This window comes from Notothenia rossii, assembly GCF_949606895.1.
Source record: "Notothenia rossii genome assembly, chromosome: 4".
Taxonomy (NCBI): domain Eukaryota; kingdom Metazoa; phylum Chordata; class Actinopteri; order Perciformes; family Nototheniidae; genus Notothenia; species Notothenia rossii.
The window spans coordinates 45,839,724-45,863,854 of record NC_136902.1 but is presented as its reverse complement, the minus strand read 5'-3'; the positions used below and the strand labels follow the sequence as shown (position 1 = coordinate 45,863,854).

At 42.5% G+C, this 24,131-nt stretch overlaps 1 protein-coding gene across 4 annotated transcripts; it reads right to left on the bottom strand.

The window, feature by feature from the left end:
* Positions 1-7,388: 7,388 nt before the first annotated feature.
* Positions 7,389-23,485, bottom strand: LOC307035970 (uncharacterized protein). 4 transcript variants are annotated; one of them, XM_079675878.1, is made up of 3 exons: positions 21,071-22,529; positions 20,149-20,265; positions 7,389-12,596 (listed from the first exon to the last, which is right to left on the bottom strand). In XM_079675878.1, the coding sequence occupies exon 3, from the start codon at positions 12,446-12,448 to the stop codon at positions 8,162-8,164; it is 4,287 nt and encodes a 1,428-aa protein (XP_079532004.1). In that variant the 5' UTR covers positions 12,449-12,596; positions 20,149-20,265; positions 21,071-22,529; the 3' UTR covers positions 7,389-8,161. The 4 variants fall into 4 exon arrangements, with proteins under 4 accessions (XP_079532004.1, XP_079532003.1, XP_079532005.1 ...); XM_079675877.1 differs by lacking the exons at positions 20,149-20,265; positions 21,071-22,529 and adding exons at positions 12,864-18,834; positions 19,314-20,103; XM_079675879.1 differs by lacking the exons at positions 20,149-20,265; positions 21,071-22,529 and adding an exon at positions 22,592-23,485.
* Between the last annotated feature and the right edge of the window lie 646 nt (positions 23,486-24,131).

Below are 24,131 nucleotides of genomic sequence, written 5' to 3'. Positions count from 1 at the left end.
GGGTCTCCACAGACAGCCAAAAGTGAGCAAGTGTCACTTTACTCGTCTTTTGTCTCAAGTCCATATTCGAGTACAGCCTCTTCCTCTTGCATGGTCAGTCCATCACGGGGTGTCACTGGGAAAGAGAATGGATTTCTCACCCACTGATTTGCCAAGGTCTCCTCTCCAAAATACTCTCCAAATTGCTCACGCAACCCCTTCAAATGCGCAATGACCACCTGTTGTATGGAGTCCAGTTGCAGTCCTGCCCTCCCCACAACATCTGCCAACGTTGGGAACATTTCCACGGAGCCCCGTTCAACATGAGAACACCACAGGTCCAACTTTTTCCTGAATGCAGAGACCTGATCGTATGCCAAAAAGACATTGCACTATTTGCCATGCAGAGAGGTGTTCAACAGGTTTATCCGGTCAAATATATCTGACAGATAGGCCAACATTGCAACCCAGTTCATGTCCTCCATGTGCTTGACCAGTGGGGAGTTGATTTCGGTGAGGAAGAGGAGAACTTCCTCGCGCAAATCACATAAGCGAGTGAGGACCTTGCCCCGGGACAGCCACCGGACCTCAGAGTGCAGCAGCAGCTGGTGGAAGTGAGCGCCCATCTCATTGCAGAGGATGGAGAAGAGACGGGCATTCATGGAGCGTGATTTCATTATGTTGACAATTTGTACTGCCTCATCCAGGACCGCACGCAGCTCTTTGGGCATCCTCTTGGTCGCCAAGGCCTGGCGATGGATGATGCAGTGGTTCCATACAGCGGCGGGGGCAACATCTTGCACCTTTTTTACCAGACCGCTGTGGCAACCTGTCATTGCTCTTGCGCCATCTCTACATATTCCACAACAGCGGCCCCAATCAATTTGATTCTCCTGCATGAAACCATTCAAAGCCTTGAAGATTTCTTCTGCTGTTGTGCGAGCTGGCAAGCTCGCACAGGTCGGCTGCGAGGGTGACAAAATAAAAACTCCTCCTGGACACCGAGCTCTTTAATATAGCGCACATATGTCATTAGCTGAGCACAGTGAGCAACGTCGGTAGACTCGTCAAGCTGAATGGAGAAAAAAGGGCTCTCGCGAATACCGTCCAGCACCTGTTCCTTCACATCAGATGCCATGTCTGAGATGCGGCGCTGGATGGTATTGTCAGACATTGGGATCACATCTAGCTTGGCAGCAGCAGCTTCTCCCATCATTACTGAAACCATATCTTTAGCAGCAGGGAGGGGTAACTTTTCACCAATGTCGTGAGGTTTACCTGCCTTAGCTATCCGTAACGCCACTCTGTATGATGCTTCGGTTGCCTTTGTATTCAAAGTGCTAAATGTGTTTATGACAGTTTTCTGTGACTGCAATTCCTGGAGCTTACGGTCAAAAAACTCCTGTGGCCTGGTCACCAAACATGGGTGTTTCTTCTCAATATGACGCCGGAGTTTCCCTGGTCTCATACTGTCATTAGCTAGCACCTCGTTGCAGATAACACACTGTGGCAGTGGAGTGTCATCAGGACCGGTCCATGAAAATCCTAGCTTCAAATAATCATGGTCATACTTCCTCCGTTTTTTGGCAGGCGCAGTCTCCTCTCTCACTTTAAGTGACTTCACTAAAAATCTATCCATATTTTGCCGCTCGCATACATTTAGCCAGAGCCGTTAACTAGCTATATTTCACTATTTCCCCCCAGGGGAGGCGCGCCTCGCACTTTGAAAACCCCTGCTGTAGAACAAACAGCTTCTGTTTGAGGTTGATCAAATAAGGTCATCCTTGTAACTTAGAGAGATATTTTATTATGTAGGTAGGAACTGTAAGCATCGCTAAGGTTAATTAAATTGGCTATGCTCAAGTATGTAGACAAGCTAATGTCTAAGTAGTGTATGTGAAATCAACCTCACAATAAGATGTGTGTATATTACAATTATTAATGTCATATTTCAAGGTGATTACTTAGATATTACAATATGTTTGGTTGAGCTGGAGTTCATTATTGAGCTTACACGTTAACGTCACAGTCATCTGAAGAACGAACCCAAACCTTGTTGTTTTTATTAATTGCATTACCAAATTGGTATCAAATAAAAAGTAAACATTGGTAACACAATTTCCAAAGTTACGGTAAAATAAAAAGGACCCTGACTCGGACAATACACAAGAAGAGAATCAGTTATATTGTTTGTACACATGGTACTTTACATATATACTGTATCTGTTTGTTTAAGGTGTCCAGGTGATGCAGACAGGCTGGACCAGAGAGTGAGAGACAGAACTGGACTCCTCAAAGCAGTGAACTTCAGCACAGGTACAAAGACTCTTTTTTCATACTGTACAAAGAATCAAGAAAGATATTGGTTTTAAATGAATGAAGTGTTGACTTTAATACACTGATATACATTCCATTAAACAATACTAAATGCTAGATCACCTACACATCAGTTAAGTTGAGGGGTTTTTCCATGCAAAAATGTACATTTAGATGTTAACAAGCAATATGATTTTGTCAGCTTTCTAATTTAATGTATTGAAGGCAAAAATATTTAACACATAGTGAGAAATGCTACTATTTATCTCTCAATATTGTCTGTAAAAAACGTGGTAAAAGTTATTCTTTCATTGAGAAACCAGAGCAAGCTTCTACAGTTTAACTACGTTTTGATAACAGTTAAATATTATTTTGATAATAACATATATTTCAATGTTGATGAACTTCATACTGTTCATTCATAATCTCATTGTCTTTGTAGCTCACTGTTGAAATAAATAAAAAAACATTACAATTACAAGATAATTATATCTACAGCCCCTAAACACACAAACACACCGCTTTCATAAATAACACACTTGTTCTGCAATAATATGTTTTATGTTTCCTGTCATTTTTGTCAGGAAAGGACATGCCTGAAAGACACGACTCAACATTTTTTCCTTCTCTGAGGGTCAAGAAGAAAATCCAAGAGGAACATTAAAAGCTGAAATTATGGGATTTTAAGACCAGTACACTAAGAAACTACTTTTATTGTAAAAACAGCTGATCGAATGCATCTATTTCCACATCTACACTCCATCAGCTGATTATTTGTATTTGCCTCGCTTTATGAGTTTCACATCACTTGTGCCTTGTACCCATAGCTTGTACCGCAGAGTTTACAATGTCACAAATAAATGGGGCCAATCTTCAGTCAGATGTGAATGTGTAATCTAACATTTTCAGTAAGAATAATGGACAAAAGGAGTGCAAATACAAATACAATTTATTGAAATGTGAACCAAAAGTTAATCAAAAATGTTTTAAATAAAAAGCACAGAAGTTGTAAACCTATTAAATGTATAAGTAAACACATTTAGTCAAATAAAGTGACGGACTAGGCCTGTGCAGTTGGTATCAGCTTTGCCCAGCATGGTCTCCTCCATCAGGCCTGGTCCTCCTCACAGAGGAAAGACCCTCAGTCCTCTCCGGGCCAAACCAACAGACAGGACGTCCATCACACGGAGGTATCTCCCTGAAATCTCTGCAGCTCTCTGGATACCACGCTGTCTCAATCCGTCCACACTGAATATGAGAGGGGGAAAATGAAAATAATAAATGCTTTAGAAATATAAAGTTGACTGTTGAGTTGTTCAGTTTTTTTAGATTGTCAATACTATTACTGTATAACTAATATATCAGGTTAAGAGGCACATTCAATTAAAGATTGGTCTTTAAATACATTTTGTCTTTTGAATTGTTTGTCTAATGTAAAGGATCTAGAACTGATACTTAGTTTTAATGATACAGTCTGGTTATTATGCTGTTTGGAGGAGGCCTCACAGGTAAGAGCACTAACTAGCTACCATCACATGTACCTTAGCTTGACTTAAATGTATTAAACGTATAGTTAAGTGATATCAAAATATAAATAACTAATGTCATGCAAACATATTAATATTTGCTTGATTCCAGTGTTGAATTTAGCACAATTGCATACAAATGTTAAGGGATTTTAAGATTCTGAAGTATTATGCTAAAAACTCAATAACTTAGATTATTATTTATAGTTTTGCTGAATAGTTTCATGCCCGCTTACCTTAGAAATGTAAAATGCGACGGCAGTGTGCAGATGGCGAGCATGTTAGCTTAGCTTGGTAGCTTCAGCTAGCTCTGGAACTACCAGCTTGGTGGCAGGAGGTCCCGCCTCGGCTCCGCCTCTTTGCCCTGATTTGGAGCAGGCGGGAGTTGAACTCTGACGTCACTGTCGAGCCGTTAGTGGCCGACTCCGCTTGCTAAAGTCTTGTCCTATGGGTGACGTCACGGACCCTACGTCCATTTATATATACAGTCTATGGCTGGAAGAAACGGCCTGTCCAGACCACAATGAGTATCTCTCTTTCACAGGCAATGAGAAATGGGTGGAGCTTGAATAATTTCTGGCCACTTCATTACAACTAACCTCCTTCTCCCCTCTCTCTCCAAGTGAGGTTCTTACCCTCATTACCTATGCCCGTCCTACCACCTGTCCTCTGGACCCATCCCCTCAAACCTCCTTCAGACTATCGCTCCTGATATTCTACCGTTTATCACCCATTTCATCAACACTTCTCTAACTTCTGGTCACTTTCCAAACAGTCTCAAGGAGGCAAGAGTAAACCCTCTCCTGAACAAACCCACTCTTAACCTGTCTGATGTTATAAACTACAGGCATGTCTCGCTACTCCCGTTCCTGTCTAAAACACTTGAACGCGCTGTCTTTAAACAACTCTCCTGTTATCTCCATCAGAACAACCTTCTGGATCCGCACCAGTCTGGTTTCAAGGCAGGTCACTCAACAGAAACTGCTCTCCTTGCTGTCACTGAGGAACTGCACACTGCTAAAGCAGCCTCCCTCTCCTCTGTCATCATCCTTCTGGACCTGTCTGCTGCATTCGACACGGTGAATCATCAGATCCTCCTTCGCACTCTCCAAGAACTTGGAGTTTCAGGCTCTGCACTTTCCCTCCTCACCTCATACCTCAAAGACCGCACCTACAGGGTTACTTGGAGAGGGTCGGAGTCCGACCCTTGTCAATTAACTACAGGGGTCCCTCAGGGCTCTGTTCTCGGTCCCCTCCTCTTCTCCCTGTACACAAACTCGCTCGGGTCTGTCATTAGCCCGCATGGTTTTTCATACCACTGCTACGCTGACGACACCCAATTAAATCTGTCCTTTTCCCGCTCAGAGACCAGGCGCGCCGGATTCATTTTAGAAGTGGGGGGGCCAAAAAAAGTGTGTGTGTGTGGCCCAATCCCAAACCACCCCTTACACCCTACCCCTACACACTCCCCCTCCGTGACGGAGTGAACTCCGTGGAGTGAGACATGAGGCTCCCTCCTGTCAGATGGAGGGAGTAAATACAGCACAAGCTTTGGGACAAACTCCCCACTCTCCGGCAGAAACAGGAAATACCGTAATATGTAGGCCTAACAACGGTTTCAAATCAGCATCTCTTTAACAAAAATTTTTCATCCTAAGTTAAAAACATATGAGGTTATCATGACCTCGTTAAAATCGCAATTTATCACTATCGTTTAGTGGTTTTGCAAAGAATTAACCATTCTGTTTTTTTACCATTCTGTGTTGAAGTACCTTCTCTTTGCCCAAATAATCTACTAGCGGTCTCCTTTTTTCCGATAGTTAGCTGTACAGCTTTACCCGACTCAATGTCCCGACAACAAACCTCCATGCAGTCGGAACCAGCCTGTTTCGGTTCAACAACGGCGGCGGTGGGGGCGGCGGCGGCGGCGGTTTTGACAGTTTCTGCAGCCGCAGAGCTGCTGCTGGGTTCATCTGGCTTAGCTGTTTGAAGAAGGTCCAGGCTCCGGAGATGTGGATGTCAGGGATGTGACCTTCCAGTTGTTACAATTAAGTTTATATTTACTGTATTTAGTTTTCTTCTGCGTCGGTTCTTCTGACATGTTTGCAAGTGTACACTATATATTCTTTCTATCTAGGTTAACGGCTGACACACAGAACAACGTAACACATAAAGTAAACAACGTAACAAATAAATAAACAAATCTAAGCTTTTTTATTGGTTGTAATTTACATGGATACATTTGAATGGTGTGACAATGTCCTATTTGATTGGGTTAAAATGTACATATTCTTCCTGTTATGTCTGCCTGCTTTATTTTACCTAATGCAAAGTGACCTGCTCCATCGAAATCAGTCGCATTGACCCGAAGACACATTTTGATTCCTAGCTTTCTAATGATATCAGGATTGTTTTTGTAGGCTACTCCAAATATTAAGCAAAATATGTCACATTATATAATGACTATTACAGAGTAATCATTTTGAGAAAAAGGCCTTTAAAATGTTCTCTTCTCTGGAATCCATCGATCTGATTGATTATTAGCGGAGCAAATGATCAAAATACTACGGAGGGAAGATATTTTTGTTTGGATTACTGCACTCACGGGAAACACCGGCTGTTGTTCCTGTTGCTACGTTAAGATACTCCGTTCTCCGCTTGTTATGCCGTTACAAGCTTCAAACCTGTATCTGAATTTGCCGAAACAAGTTTAATATTCTGAAAAGCAGGTGCCAGTGGAGTGCACGCGTCTCAACAAAGCCTAGTTTGTTTACAAAATTGCGGCGCAACTTGGTGGGCGGTACCCTGGAAGGAAATCTCTGGGTGAGAAAATCTATGCGTGAGAAATACAAGGTGTGGCGTGTGAGCGTGTGAATGGAGTGAAATGCCTGTGTCTCACGCCAATTGCGTGAGACTTGAGGGCTCTGTATATAACAGTAAAAAAGAACAAAATATACACAGCTAGATCAGATCGCGTTTTAGATGCGACTTTAGAGTAGAGGGGAATTATTGAAACGGGATTTGTACAGTGTTCCGCGCCGCGTGTATATACGTGTGTGTTTGTGTATTTTTGCGTTTGTGTGTATTGTGTTTGTTTCCCGGGGAAAACACTCACCAGAAACACCGGCTGTTCTATTTCGTATATGGTTTCGCCCTCTAAGGCTATCGCTATAGAGAACCGCAGTGACGCGTCGTAAAACCCGGAAGTAAACTTCTTCCGGTTCCTTCTTGAAAAACCAATGCAAATTCTCCATAGGATTTTGGAAAATAGCTCGAAATAAGGTTTGTGGTTGACACACATTTAAGAGAGGGATCACGTTTTGTTCAGCCGGATAATCTCCACATGTCACAACCCTACTTTTATAATTTCTGAATCATAAATCTAGTCGCCAATAGCGAAATGCTAACGTTATGCTATAAACGAACTACAAGCCAGTACAGCAGCAGGGTCGCACGACTTCAACGTCACGCCAACTTAAGATCGTTTCAACTGACTTGCACTGAAACTGCACTTTGAACACTTTAAATTAAATATGTAATTCCCTCAGTACAGACGACAGCAACGAGTTTTTAATTTACTGGCAGGATTTATTTGGTTCATCCAGACCGTGAAAACTGTAATCAAAAAACATAATACACAAATACAATAATCACTAGTCAAAATAATAACAAAACATACAGTAATATCCCAACATTGTCCTGGTAATGTCGTCACTTTCAATTAGGCTACTGTATACACAATACACTTTGGTTACATATAATTCAACAAAACACAAAGACCAATCTAACTAAGCCCAACATGTGTTAGCCCTTAGCTGTATAAAAACAATTTAATACAAACAAGAACAGAAAACACACACAAAAAACGTCAGCAAAATATACCTTAGTAGCTGCATTGCATGAGGAAAATTGTGTAGCTTGGTATTACTCTGTACGATTGTTTATCTTGATGCTAAGAGCTATTTTGCAGATGCATCAGCACTGAAAAACATGTACTAAATCAGCGGACTTTTCGGATGAGTGTTACGCTAAAGTATGTCCTGACGGAAACAGGCGATATAAAAACAAAGGTTCCGCCTTAGAGAACTTTGGTTCCTACCAAAATAAATAACTCAGAAATACTGCGCTGACTGACACAGAGGCAGTTACACTCCCACCAAAACATATCACATGTATATGATTTTCTTCAACTATTGAGAGACAACATACTGCGTAGAAAAGATAAACAAAAAACTAAACTTCAGTCCTTGGCTTCCCAGAGAATGATCACCATGACTGCACCTGTAGTGAGACAGATAGAGAGAGAGAGGGGAGGAAAAGAAAGAGAGAGGCCGGAGTCTTCAGTCTGCTTCCATCAGCGTCACCGTCTTATGGATGGGCCTTTCCAGGTGGACAGGTTTGGAGATACGCTTTCCTTTCTCATCAAGGGTTGAGTCGCTGATGAGCAACTTGAGTCTTCGCACCTTCCCATCCTTTCCTGGGTACACTTCGATAACCTTTGCCATCCTCCACTGGTTACGTGGTGTAGTATCATCTTGCAGGAGTACAACATCGCCGACCTTTGCATTCCTGCGATCTTTGGTCCACTTCTGTCTCTGTTGGAGGCTCAGGAGGTACTCCTTCTTCCATCTTGTCCAGAAGTGGTTGGATAAGAATTGAACTCGACGCCATCTCTTGCGTAGGTATAGATCTTCCTTGACGAACTTCCCAGGAGGTGGAGCGAGTATCGTGGACTTCATGGTCAAAATGTGGTTTGGTGTCAGGGGCTCTGAACTGGATGAATCAGAAGCCACGCACCACTGCACACCGAGTGCTCTTTCCATGTGCAGTTCACCCAATGCCATGTCCTTGTCTTTGGCAGCTGCAGCACATTCTTCTTTTGGGATTGTGTCTAGGACCTTCTTGCTGTTAGAGATAAACTTATGCAGCCGGAGTTTGCCTGTGCTGCAAAGCTCTCTTGCTTCTTTCACCAGTTGGATCGCTTGGTCTTCAGATGCTACACTTGACAATCCATCATCAACGTAGAAGTTCCGTTGAAGGAACTTTATGGTGTCGTCACTAAAGTTTCCTTGTCCTTCAGCAGCGACATGCTTCAGCCCATAGTTGGCACAGCCAGGTGACGATGCTGCACCAAACAAGTGGACCTTCATCCGATAGATGGAAGGTTGGCTTTCGAGATCTCCATTGTCCCACCAAAGGAACCGCAGGTAATCTTGGTCTTCTGCCTTAACATGGAACTGGTGAAACATGCGTTCGATGTCACACATGATTGCCACAGGACCTCTTCGGAAGCGATACAGAACTCCCACCAAGGTGTTTGTCAACTCAGGACCCGTCAGGAGGTGGTCGTTCAAGGACGTTCCTTGGTACTTGGCGGAGCAATCGAAGACAACGCGTATCTTCCCAGGCTTTTGTGGATGATACACCCCATGATGCGGAATGTACCAAGCTGGAGCTTTGTGGATGTCTTCCTCCGGGACCTTTTCTGCATCTCCGCGTCTTATGGTCTCATCCATGAAGGTCTTGTAGTCTTTGTAGTACTGGTCGTTTCTTCTCAGCTTTCTTTCTAGGCACCTGAGACGATGGATAGCACAGATCTTATTATCAGGTAAGTTAGGTCTTTCTTTCTTGAATGGCAGCGGCATTTCGTAATGACCGTCGCTCTTTAACTTGATGCTCTTTTCCATTTTTGACAGGAACCTTAGATCTTCTTGAGAGATGGGGCTGGTCTCCGACGCTCTTTCAACGAAGTCAGACTCCAGCATCTTGATGACATCTGCAGGTAAGAGAACTTCTTTGATCTGTGTCCTACAGACATAGTGCACTTCCTTTGTGAGGTCTGAAGAGGACGGTAGACCTGGCATCACTTGCTTCACCATGACTTGGTGACTTATTCCAATTGCATCTCCATAGTTGAGACACAGGTTGCCATATCCCACTACACTCCAGCCCAAGTCTGTCTTCTGTGCAAACGGCTGGTGTTCCTCACCAGGCACCACTTGTCTTGGAACGAGGGCTTGGGCACAGTTGTAGCCAATTAACAGGCCGACATCACAGCTTTGCTGAGGAGCGATCTCATCTGCAATGTGTTCAAGATGAGGCCATGCTTTCGCCGTATCTGGTGTGGGAATATGGTCTCTGTTTGCAGGGATAAACTCTCTTGAGTAAGTCACTGGAAGAGTGATTATCTTGTCTGAATAAAAACCTCTAACTTGTAGACCAGCTAGCTTCCGACAGGACACGATTGTGTTTCTTGAAGCCAACGTGGAGAGGTTTAGCTGAACTGGTTCACTCTTAGCATTGAGAGCCTTCGCTGTCTCGTCAAGGATAAAGGTTGTGTCACTTTGTGTATCAAGGAGTGCGTACACCAGAACTTCACGACTTGGCACACTTGTAGATGACACCCACACTGGAATTATTGTGGAGGTATGAGTGTCTCCAACATTCTGGATGACTCTAAGTGCCGTCGCCTCACGTGATGGTCTCTCTGACTGGTCTTGTGACTGTTCATTCTTCCATTCTTTGTACTCTTCTTTGTCTTTGTCACTGTACCTTGCTCTGTCAGATCTTGTAGACATCCTTTCTTCCTTGGTGCGATCGTCATGAAGACAAGTTGGGTGTCTTCTCTCACAGGTGTCGCAGCTGTCTCTTTCTCTACAATCTTTAGATCGGTGGCCAAAATTGAGACAGCCAAAACACAATTTATTTTCTTGAACAAACTTGATTCGCTCCAAGATTGTCCCTTGCATAAACTTGTAACACCTTTGTAGACTGTGTCCTGCCTTCTCACAGAAGACACAGCTTGTGACGACGGCTTTCTCATCTGAGGTGGTTGCTAACACCTTTGCTCCAGGACCTCCGCTCTTTACACTCTTGTCTGGAATCCTTTCACTTGGCTTAAGAGCATGAAGAGATGTTATTGGGCTGCAAGCGATTTTAGCTTCACGTGTGAGAAACTTGACAAACTGGCTGAAGCTCGGGAACATGTGAGTGTCTTCTTCTGCTTTTATGACTTTCCTATTCCACCTTGAAGTCAACCAGTCTGGGAGTTTAGAGAGAATTTTCTGGTTCTCGTTGCAATCATTAAGTATTTCAAGACCTCTGATCTGAGACATGGCTGCCTCACAGCAGCGCAGGAAGTCGGCGAGTTCTTGAAGTTCCATACTGCCTTTGGAGCTTATCTTGGGCCACGTGTCGAGCTTCTCTCTGAAGGCCTTGGCGATGAGGAATGGATTGCCGTATCGCTCTTCTAGGATGTCCCATGCTGCATAATACGCTGGCTCTGTGCAAAGTAAAAAGTAGCTCTCTATGGCCCTTTTAGCAGATCCACCCACATACTTGCGTAGATAATATATCTTCTCTTCAGCTGGTATGTTCTTCCTGTCAACGAGCGTCTGAAAGGACACTTTCCAGTCGTTGAATCGGAGTGGGTCACCACTGAACACTGTAGGTTCAGGTAGAGGAATGCGACTCGCACTGATGGCTTCTGCGAGTGCTTTGACGAGAGCTGTTGTGCCATCTTCATATTTGTTTTCTTGCCTTGCTTGTGCTCCAGCTGGTGGTGTAAAATGGTGCCGCAGCGGGCTAGTTTGAGGCTTGACTTCTTCTTCTTTCTTCACAGAGACACGATGGAGAAGATCATTTATAGTTTGAGGCTTGACTTCCTCTTCTTTCTTCACAGAGCCACGATGGAGAAGATAATTTATTTCTTCATCTGAGCCGTCGCCCTTAGTTGCCGGACATGAATGTATACTCTGGTCATATACTTGCTGTCGTGCCTCGGCAGCCTTTAGCTTCTTAATAGTCTCCAATCGATCTAGTTCTCTGCGCTTGGCTTCTAGCACTCTTTGTCTCTCTGCATTTTCAGCCTCTTGTTTGGCTTTTAGCTGAGCGGCTTCAACTTCCAGTCTCTGAAGCTCTTTAATATAATGCTCTTGCTCCAGCTGTACTTCTAAGGTGGCTTTGTTGGCAGCAACCTCAGCAGCTGCACTATTCCTGCTTGCAGAGGAGCACTTAGTGTGGCGAGAGCTAATGCCTGTCCTTCCTGAGGCTACAGACATTACCTCTTCAATGACTCGATGTTCTTCATGTCTTTGACTTGTAGTATGCCTATGGGCTGTAGCTTCCTCCCTTGCATCTATAAGGTCCATTGCATCCTTAACCATCTTCTTTGTTACTGTTTCACAGGTGTCAATTTTGCGACGTGTGTTAAGGTCAGGAACCTCAAGGCATTTCCAATCGTCATAAACGTCATTTAGACTCCTAGAGGTATTGCGTACTTTAGTCATTTGTCCATCTAGCAGGTCGTCTGAGCACTTTCCACTCAGCGCTTGGTTGGCTTCTTTTGTGGCATCCTTCCACTTCTCATAGCACACACTGAACCGATGTGCAACCTTTATTACTTGCTCATCATGCTGTTCTTGACCCTTTTCCGTCATTCTGCGGACTCTTTGGCCTAATGGTGGCTCTTCTGAGGAAGCGGGGTTGTCCACTATGATGCCTTCAGTCGCTTGTGGCTGCACGGTTGAGCTGTGCTCGTGCACACACTCTGTCTTGTCAGGTGCGTGTGACTCCATGTCTGGGAAATGTACATCTGCAATTGTGTGCTCTTCGCCATTTCGGGACATCTTACTTGCCTTACTGTTGTCATTCACTGCTCTTTGGTGCTGTCTTCGTGAGCAGTTAAGTTTTCACTGTAATTCCCTCAGTACAGACGACAGCAACGAGTTTTTAATTTACTGGCAGGATTTATTTGGTTCATCCAGACCGTGAAAACTGTAATCAAAAAACATAATACACAAATACAATAATCACTAGTCAAAATAATAACAAAACATACAGTAATATCCCAACATTGTCCTGGTAATGTCGTCACTTTCAATTAGGCTACTGTATACACAATACACTTTGGTTACATATAATTCAACAAAACACAAAGACCAATCTAACTAAGCCCAACATGTGTTAGCCCTTAGCTGTATAAAAACAATTTAATACAAACAAGAACAGAAAACACACACAAAAAACGTCAGCAAAATATACCTTAGTAGCTGCATTGCATGAGGAAAATTGTGTAGCTTGGTATTACTCTGTACGATTGTTTATCTTGATGCTAAGAGCTATTTTGCAGATGCATCAGCACTGAAAAACATGTACTAAATCAGCGGACTTTTCGGATGAGTGTTACGCTAAAGTATGTCCTGACGGAAACAGGCGATATAAAAACAAAGGTTCCGCCTTAGAGAACTTTGGTTCCTACCAAAATAAATAACTCAGAAATACTGCGCTGACTGACACAGAGGCAGTTACAAAATATATTAACATTTTAAACTGTATACCCCGGTTATTACATTACATTACATTGCATTTAGCTGACGCTTTTATCCAAAGCGACTTACAATAAGTGCATTCGACCAGGAAGATACAACCTTTAAGAAAACAGAATCATATAAGTACATCAGGTTTCATAGAGCCAAACATTATTAGGTTATCTAGGCCCTTTTTGTTTTGTTTAATGTATACCAAGTTTATCTAGGCCCTTTTGTTTTGTTTTATGTATACATGTCACACTGTGGGAAACGATATTTCGATATTTCTGGTACATGTAGAATTTTTGACAATAAAGCTGAATTTGAATTTCGCGTGCTTGCATATTTTAACAAAGCTTTTCATTTTAGCCACACTGAATTTAACTAGAAGTCATGGCTGTGTCAATTACCAGTCTGATACCGTTTTACAAAGATGAAAAGGAGAGTGTGGACAGAGGAGAGAACCACTACAAGTCAGGACACGTAACAGTGCAGCCTAGATGAAGGTGTGCTTACCGGTGTTGTCAGGGCTAGCATGAGGGACAAGGTTTATAGTGTCGGTGAGGAGTGATAGCAAGAGTACCGTTAACCTAGAGTTAATTTATTCACATTAATTCCCATCAACAAATCAATTGTATGTGTCACATGAAATCTTTATTAGGCAAGGCAAGTTTATTTATATACCACTTTTCAACATAAGGTAATTCAAAGTGCTTTACAAAAAAGGAAAGACATTAAGAAAATAGCATTTAAAATCATTCATTAAAAAGAAAAGCTAATAAAATAAACATTAAAAGAAAAAATACATGGATAAAAGTTACAGTGCAGTCTTAGATATGAATAGTTCAATTAAAAGCAGCGACAAAAAGAAAAGTCTTCAGCCTGGATTTAAAAGTAGTAAGAGTTGCAGCGGACCTGCAGGTTTCTGGGAGTTTGTTCCAGATATTTGGAGCATAATAACTGAACGCTGCTTTACCATGTTTAGTTCTGACTCCGGGGACAGAAAGCTGACCGGTCCCTGAAGACCTGAGAGATCTGGATGGTTCATCATTTAGCAGGTCAGAAATGCATTTTGGTCCTAAACCATCCAGTGCTTTAAAAACAGCAGCAGTATTTTGAAATCTATTCTTTGACACACAGGAAGCCAGTGTAAAGACTTCAGAACTGGAGCGATGTGATCCACTTTCTTAGTGTTAGTGAGGTGTTCTGAATCAGCTGCAGCTTTTTAATAGATCTTTTAGTGAGACCTGTGAAGACACCATTGCAGTAGTCCAGTCTACTGAAAATAAAAGCATGGACATGTTTTTCCAAATCCTGCTGTGACATTAGTCTTTTAATCCTATATATGTTCTTTAGGTGATAGTCAGCTGATTTAGTAACTGTTTTAATGTGACTGTTAAAACCAATAACTAATTTAACCCGCTTACAAGAGAGCCCACCTCCGAAGATCGTGACTGGCTGAGGGACAGACTCGGGGGCAGGTTTTCAGGAATTTCTTGGCTTCTCTCCCCCGAGCCAGAAGAGGAGCACTACAGCTTGGAAACACTTACTGTTCCTGAAATTATCAAATCTGTCGGGCCTCCGGGACCTGAGGAAATTGTGGCAAGCATGGCATTGTCTGAAGAACAACAGAGGGCAATTCAGGTGGCTACCACTGGTCAGCAGTGTTGGGCAAGTTACTTCCAAAATGTAATATATTACATATTACTTATTACTCTCTTTTGAAAGTAATAAGTTACATTACAATATTACTGTCTCTGAAATGTAATGAGTTACACTACTTTAGTTACTTTTTTAGTTACTTTCATCAAAATAACCGCAAAAGAATGGCTAGTTATTTTAAATGCTAAAATGTAGTTTAGTGCAGCTCATTATACATCCAGTGAAGGGCAATGTGGTATAGCATAACAACTGTGTAGGCCCTTAAGGCTACTAACACAGGGTATATGCAGGAATCCTGAAGTCAAATTTAATACCTTTTAAGACCTTTTTTAAGACCCTTTCCATACATTTTAAGACCTCATTCCAACTTTGAGTTCTAACCGGTTACATTGGCTACACACTTTACCTCACATTTACTATATTGATAGTAAGATAGCAAAACTAAACAGAGTGCAGACAGACTACTGAAGCCTCCTTTCCACATGAACTTCAACCTCTCTGTGAAGGTCAGGTTTAGTGCAGTATGCTGCTTTTTTGCTTCTGTAGACTCTGTGTTCTTTCATTCCAGTAAAACTCCTCAGAAACCATTAGAAACCAGTATTTGACCAATAAACAAAACAATTGACAAAAACTTTGAACTATGAAATATGTTAAACTTTGGTGAGCTTCAGCGGGGTAATGCCATATAGGAGCACCCTCTCAAATACCCAGGGGTTAAATTGGGCTGGGGCTGTCCGGGGCTAAGCCCTGGCACATAGGACGATGCTCTGACGTCATCACCCTCACACATTTGTCATACGTTTACAAAAAAGGATATATATGTTATGATTTTTTTCGTTCTTAATATAGACTATATTTAGGGTCGATATGTGTTGACTTTACTTTAAAATAGCAGATCTATGTGACCGGATATAGTTTGGCTTAGACCCCGACCCCACGAGGACGCATACGCAAGCGCAAAAAAGGCTTCCGTTCACACGCATTCGATTCATTAACGTGTCCGTTCACACTAGACCGCTGGAAATGCTGGAAACGAGGCCTGTAAGTGGCGCTGCTGCCTCCCGAAATACACCAAAAGCAGTGAAGAAGACCCCGGAGCATGGTTGCCCTTCTGTTTATTCTCCGCGGTGGACGGCGTGTTCTCCTGCTGTATATCTCTCCGGTAGTCCACAGCAGATGAAAAACACCCACCTCACCGCCTCTTCCAAGGAACGAGGGGACCGTGCGGCAGTTTCCGTAAAAAAAATGTTCCGCCGGTCAACATGTCCGTTAAAGTTGAAATCTTCCGTACAAAATTAGAAAAGTGCCGGTCAGAGGTCTTCTTTGTTATTTATTGAGCTTTCAAACAAATTGATAACGACTCTGTTCTCTGTATAATAATATAAGAATATTTAATAAACGGTGCCTGCCTCTTTTCCTCCCCCTCTTCTGACAGCCCAGCAGCAGCAGGAGACGCGGGGAGAGGGAGGCGGGCTATTTCATCGTTATCAGAAAATGATCATATAGGGCTTACACACGGAGCCGTTGGACCCCCAGAGCGTTGCGTATGCCGGTCTACCCACCGTGGGACCCGTTACCGTTGTCGCTTAGTTCCCCCCCCCCCCACAGAGCGGAGCAAGGCAACGAAACTTAAAATAATAAGCAGCATTTTACGGCGCGCGCTATGCATGAGGCCGCCTTGGGGGGTTTCCCGACATGTCATTTCAGTAAATTAAAGGGTGTTTCAATGTTTCATGTTGTCGTTGCTGTGGACCTTCTTAATACCTTGGAAAATGCCGTTTAATACTTTTTAATAGCCTTAATTTTCACTAAATTGATTGATCAACTTTTAATACTTTTTAAGACCCCGCGGACACCCTGTAACAACTTATAAACTTATTTAAAGCAGACAAAGGATCAAAGTCTGATCAATTATAGTAGAGATACTGTAAATATTTATAAGTCTAGGCCTATATATATATTAAATACAATAGAGCTAGAGCTCACTATAATGAAATCTATAACATTATGAAATGACAAGGTGTGCAAAATATTTTTCTTTTTGTTACTTTCTTTTATTTAATTCAAGTTCCAAGCACAAGAAGTTTGAATGTATTTAGTGGACAAAGAAGAAATACGAAAAGGATTATGCCTCAAAGAATAGCTTACGGCTCAGCCATTTTCAGTTCAACACTATTAACATGTAAGCCAAACATTGCTTAAAATTGCTACTAAATGCAACGTAGGCCAAAAATAGGAGCCCTGCTATTTGCCAAACAACGCCTAGAACATAGGCTACCAAACAAAGTCTGGTCAAATCTAAATACAAAAAAGGCCTCGTAGGAAATACTTCACAAAACAAATGAAGCTCCACTATATTTAACACACACATTGGAATATTGAAAATAAAACAAATAAACAGGAAACCTGTTACTGCCAAAACAGAGGTAGAATACAGCCGATTAATGCTCGTAAAATACATTTAAGTATGAAAGCCCTTAAAGCCTTGACCTATAGCCTACTTATTTTTCTATGGTGGGGGGCTGGCCTATTCCATTACCGCCTTGACTGAAATGACGGTTGAAGCGCATCAGGAAAAGGCGTTGAAAGCGTCCATCACCGAGACGGTTGCGTTTTGGGGTGAGCACAAGATTTCCAAGACTGAAAAGTCTTTCTACTGTTGCACTGGATGGCGTTGGGGCATTACAGCGGAGTGCGATTTTTTTAATTCTTGGAAACTGGTGCAGACTTTCCATCGTAGGGGCAGAATTAAAATAAGACATTACCTCTGTTTCCACAGACATGGGCGCATCAGCTGTGGTAACGGGCTGTAAGTCAAAGGCAAAAAAATCCTCCTCGCTGGAGGCAACAGCAGCAGGTTGAGGGACATCGGGCATGAGGGCTGCAGGCTCTTGTGTTGTTAGGGAACGACACTCTGACATGAGGAGTATCTTGATATAGTCTCTTCTGGCTTCTTCTTTTACCCAACGCAGCTTAAACTTAGGCAGTGAGACAGCGGCAAGCAGCGCTTCCTTGGAGTCAATTATTGCGGCAAATCGAGTTTTGATTGCTCCCACAATAACTTCAGGCAGCCCAGTGGTCATTGCTGATAGGCCAGTTTTCATTGCTAAGATTTTTCCCATGAGAACTTCTAGTGTTGGTTGAAGCGTTCCATAAAAACAAGTGTCCTCACCCTGTAAGATATCCAGTGCAACTGTGAAAGGCTTCATAATGGAACAGTATTCCTTGAGAAATTGGTATTCCCTGTCGTTCATACATTTCATTTGAAATTGTGTGCAGATATTATTGATGTCAGTGAGGGGAATTTCTGTGATCCGAGAATAGGCGTCAAAGTATGAGTTCCACCTTGTTACTGTGGGAACAATCAATTTTCGACCACTGACCTCTTCCAGGAACTCTGATGCGACTGTGGAGCGGCTGTCCTTCGTCCACAACGCTGAACACTACGTAGCACTACGATACACAGCTCTAGATTCTACGTTAGATGACAGCCATTTATCAACCTCATTGTTCGCAATTAGATTAAGTGTATGGGCTGCGCATCTATGATGGGGAGGCAGTACACATAGCCCGTCCTGGGCATTATCATCTTTGGCGGCGGCAAGCACACTGTGAAGGTCTGTAAAGTCTGCCTCACCATCGCCATCCACCTCATCTTCCTCCTCATCGGACTACACTTGCCGCTGCTGATGCTCCTTGAACGCCTTCACAAAGTTACTCCCGTTGTCCGTCACACATGCAGTCACTTTATCGTTGGTAGGTCCATATTGAGAGAAAATGTCCTCCAGCTCTGTTGCTATTGCGTCGTACGTGTGTCGACCCCTAAATCTTCTACAAGCGATCGCAGCCTTCTTTCGTTTCAAGGTATCTGCATCGATCCAATGCACAGTCACCCCCAAGAAACTTTTGTTGTTAGCACTCCATATGTCTGCCGTTGTTGACACATAATCCTGGGCATCGATTGTTTTCCTCAGCTCCTTTTCCATGATAGCATATTCTTTATCCAACTCTTTGGCAAATGTCTTTCTATCTGGCAACACTTGCTGAAAATTAAGAAGATAGAGATATTAAAGTTATGCTAGATAATAAACTAATGCTCCATTTATAACTGGGCTAAATAATATTTAAATACCGGTAATATTACTGTAATGATAGGTGCTTATGTATAGGCAATGCATCTTTTTACCACCAGGCAGCAGTATAACATTTAAGCTAACCATGTACAAAGCGAGTGGAATAAGATGCGAGTCCACACACACACACACACACACACACACACACACACACACACACACACACACACACACACACACACACACACACACACACACACACACACACACACACACACACACACACACACACACACACACACACACACACACACACACACACACACACACACACACACACACACTAACAACATTACAATTACGTCGCTGGTCGCTAACATGGTAGTACAGCCTCGGTATGGCCCAGTAATCTACTGTATTAAAAAGTTTCTATTGCAACGTTAGCTTACCTTGTCATTGGTGGTGTTGACAGGGATTTTGCATGTCTTCCACAACATACTCTGCAACGAGTCTCTTAACTTCTCGTGGTTCCAGAATCATAGAAGACCGAGAGAATGTTAACTTGTGTTGCCTGCACTCACGTCTTCTGTATATTTTCTTTTCTCCGAGCCGGCAGATCTCTCAACTAACTTAGTGTTAGCGTGGCACCGGTCCAGGTGTTTCTTTAAGTTGCTAGTGCTATTTCTTGATGTAGACAATTCCTTTGCTGCCGACGAACATAGATTGCACTTGACTATTATGTTTTTATCTTTTTCTCTAATGAACTGATAATAATGTGAGAACACCCATCGCTCAAAAGTTCCTCCCGCCATCTTAACCCAATAGTAAACAATGCATCAGGTTTATTAATCTACCCGCACATTTTTTCTCTGGTGTCGGAATGTCTCGCGATATTTGTAAATTCTTAAAAAACAAAACACCATTTAATTTCGGGATAAAATGTGTTGTGTAACTGCGTTACTGAGAATTGTAACGGGTAATATATTACCCAAATTTCATTAGTAATGCGTTACATTACTTCGTTACAGCAAAAAGTAATATTACTGTAACTCCGTTACTTTTGTAACGCGTTACACCCAACACTGCTGGTCAGCGAACCAACCCAAACTGGCATTTGTTCAGGAAAGGAAGGTTGACTGCCAGCAACTTTGGAGCTGTCCTGAGGTCCAAGCGTGTGACTGCTTCCCTTATTGTCAGGATGCTAGGGCAACAACAGGCCCTTGATGGTGTTTTGTCTGTACAGTGGGGGACTATGAATGAATGTGAGGGCGTCAAGGCATTCACCACTGCAACCCAGATGCAGGTCCATGAGTCAGATTTGTGGCTCTCCCTATCAGGAATGTTGGGGGCATCTCCAGATGGTTTGGTAGGGTCTTCCGCTGTGCTGGAGGTAAAGTGTCCCTACGGAGCCAGGGAAATGACAATTAGTGAAGCATTGCAAATCAAGGGCTTCTGTGTCAGTAAGGAAGGAGAAACATTCAGCCTGCGTGAGGAACATCCTTACTGGCACCAAGTGCTAGTTTCATGGAAGTCACACCGTCACATATACTGTAAGAGTATTAAGACATACAGTACATAGGCTAAAACAAAAGATCTAAAGATATAACCTTGCACTTTGATAAGTCTCGTGAACATTTTCTCTATTTGACATTTTTATAGATCAAAATTGAACTAAAGAAATAAATGGTAGATTAATCCATATTGAAAATAGGTGTCAGCTGCTACACTAATTATAATAGTTATATTTCTTAATTAATTAAGATATTACTGTATTGATCCCAATATGGGAAATGTTTGTGTTGCAGCAGCATAACAAGAAAAACAAAATATAAGTTATTATATACAAAAGTATGTGAGGGATGAAATATTAAATGGAATATAAATGTAAAATGTACATGTGATTTTACGTCCAAGAGAAGCTATGGAGCAGAGAGTTCTCTGCCAGCCAGAGGTGATTTGTTATTAGTTCAATTTGTCAAACTGATTTCCCTGACTACAATCTTTAGTTACATGGTGAAACGTTATGCTGCTTGTACTAATTAGACTTATCATATAAGCCACACAGGTTTTAATAGGATGTATTCATTATATTTACTTATGTTGCGGTCTTTTCAGCAGCGCCATCTCTAAAACGGCGATATCATACAGTCACTACCCATCATTTACATTTCACCGTGACATGGACAAAAATGTAACGTCAGCTTACCTCATGACACGAATCCACTCTCCTTTGGAAAACATTGGCCGGGAAACGATAGAACAAGCACGTTTCATGCGAAGACCTGTGGCTGCAACCCGGAGCAAAGCAACAAACCATTGCGTAGCTAACTAGTAGCGCTAGCTTTAGCTAACGTTAGCTAAAGAAACAAACTGCCGAGTAAAATTGGAAAACACTGGTAATTAATTATTCTATACTTTCTAAAACTACTGTGTTAAAAACGACAATTTCAAAAATACAGATTCTAATAGTCAGATATAGATATACAGATACTAAAGATAGGCAGGTACTTGCTTTCAAGCAGAACACAGGGGAAAACAAACTTAGCGGGAATGTTTACGTGTTCTGCGTAATGACGTACAACGGCCTCGACAATTTCTGTAGTCCTATTCAGCCACTCGGTAACAACCATCGTTTTTCAGACACGTAAACTCTTAAAAAATCCCCAGTGGGGTCACTGCTGATGTATTTAATGTCGTAGAACAAAACGTGACTTATCTCTTAAATTTGTGTCAACCACAGACCTTATTTCGAGCTATTTTCCAAAACCCTATGGAAAAAATGCATTGCTTTTTGAGGAAGGAACCGGAAGTGCTAAAAATGCTAACTTACTTCCTGGTTTTACGACGCGTCACTGCGGTTCTCTATAGCGATAGCCTTAGAGGGCTGCGCCATTTACTCATAGAAGCTGGGGTTACAGTAGGTAACCTCAGTTGTTATGTCTGCAGTGACGTTAAATTACTCCGAACTCCGCTTGTAATTATGCCGTTAAGCTTCAAAGTTGTAAGCCTATTTATCATCTGAATTTGCCGAAACAAGTTTAATACTCTGAAAGCCAAGAATTTGCTTATTTGAAATCAGATAAAAACAAACTCTAACGGACCGTGCCGTGTTATCTATGATTACTATACACCTCACATTCATAATTTCAGCGGGAGGGAGGGAGAGCGTCGCTGAGGAACAGCAGAGTGGCGAGTGAGAGCTGTCATCTTCCCTTTACAAGCTTCAAACATGCCTGTAGCTAGTGAGATTGAATATAACAATCAAAAATAACAAAATATACACAGCTAGATCAGATCGCGTTTTAGATGCGACTTTAGGGGAATTATTGAAAAGGGATTTGTACAGTTTTCCACGGCATCTACTGCTGCGAAAATGTGGGGAAGGGCTGAAAAGTGGGGGGGCCAATGGCCAAACGGCGCCCTTGTCAGAGACTCAGGTCGTCGCACGCATCTCTTTTTGCCTAGCAGACATCTCTCGGTGGATGTCTGCTCACCACCTCAAGCTCAACCTTGACAAGACTGAACTGCTTTTCCTTCCGGGAAAATATTGTCCCACTCTTGACCTAACAATCAACATCGGCACCTCTAGTTTCCCCGACTCAGACTGCAAGGAATCTGGGTGTGATCCTAGATAACAAACTGTCCTTCACTGCAAACATCGCTGCAACAACCCGCTGCTGTAGATACACTCTTTCACCCTCATCAGGAGGAAACGTCCCCAGCTGACCCAGAAAGTGGCGCAGGTTCTGGTCCAGACTCTTGTCATCTCACGCCTAGAGTACTGCAACTCCCTCCTGGCTGGTCTGCATGTGCCATCCGACCTCTGCAGCTCATCCAGAATGCAGCTGCTCGTCTGGTCTTCAACCTTCCTAAATTCTCCCACACCACGCCACTCTCTTCACTGGCTTCCGGTAACTGCTAGAATCCACTTCAAGACACTGGTACTTGCGTACCATGCTGCGAATGGATCTGGCCCTTCGTACATCCAGGACATGGTTAAGCAATACACCCCAACGTGTGCACTCCGCTCTGTATCAGCCAAACGGCTCGCTGCACCCGCACTGCAAGGGGGACCCAAGTTCCCATCAGCAAAAACACGTGGGTTTGCTATCCTGGCTCCAAAATGGTGGAATGAGCTCCCCATTGAAATCAGGACAGCAGAAAGCTTACACATCTTCTGGCACAGACTGAAAACTCATCTCTTTCGACTCCACTTCGAGCGATAGAATTATTAACAAAGCACTTATATACTAATAAAGGACTGGCTTATCTAAAGCCAGTTGAGTAGCACTTGAAATGTTTTAGCTCTATGAAACCTGATGTACTTATATGATTCTGTTTTCTTCAAGTTTGTATTTTGATGGTCGAACGCACTTATTGTAAGTCGCTTTGGATAAAAGCGTCAGCTAAATGCAATGTAATGTAATAATAAGGCGTTGCCTGGTTACAGGGGGTGGTTCAACTTACCCCCTTCTCCCCGAGAGAGTATTTTTAAAACAAATCAGGATATAAAAAGGTACCCACGTTGTGCATTTGAGCTCCATACTGTTACAGAAATAATCATTGAAGTGGTTTGGAACATGATATGGCACTGAATCACAGGAGCATTTAGCTGCATCTGAGCAGAGCAGACAGCTTGTCACAGAACTCACTGCTTGCCTTGCTCCAAAGGGGGCTGGGCCAGCAGCTACAGACCCAGAATCAGCCATTCTCTAACAGGCCTGAAATAGAGGGATATGAGGGATGTCTACAATGCATGATCGGTTTGATATTTTGAGCAAAACACAGACGACATGTTTTTTATATATCTGAGACTCATAATATAGGCCTACAAATAGCAGCATGATAGGAGATCTTTAATGCATCACTAATTATAAAACATATCATATATATTATTCTGAAATGGGACAATCTGCACAATGACTACTTTTACTTTTGGATCTTTAACTATATTTTGATGATAATACTTTTCAACTTTTACTCTAGTAACATTTTTAATGCAGGACTTTTACTTGTAACAGAGTACCCCTGCACTCTAAGTACTTCTACCACCTCTGTTCATACTGATACAGTCTGACGTTTGGCTGAAAGTAACACCACATAAATTCTTAACTTTGTGCAGCCAGAAGTGAGACTCAAACATGTTCTGACAGCTGAAAGTGATCTAAAGCACCATGTTATAATGTTGCTAGGAATAGACATACAAAAAACGCAGCCCTCTACATCCGGCAAATATTAAATAAAGTAAAACTACAACAATGAAAACA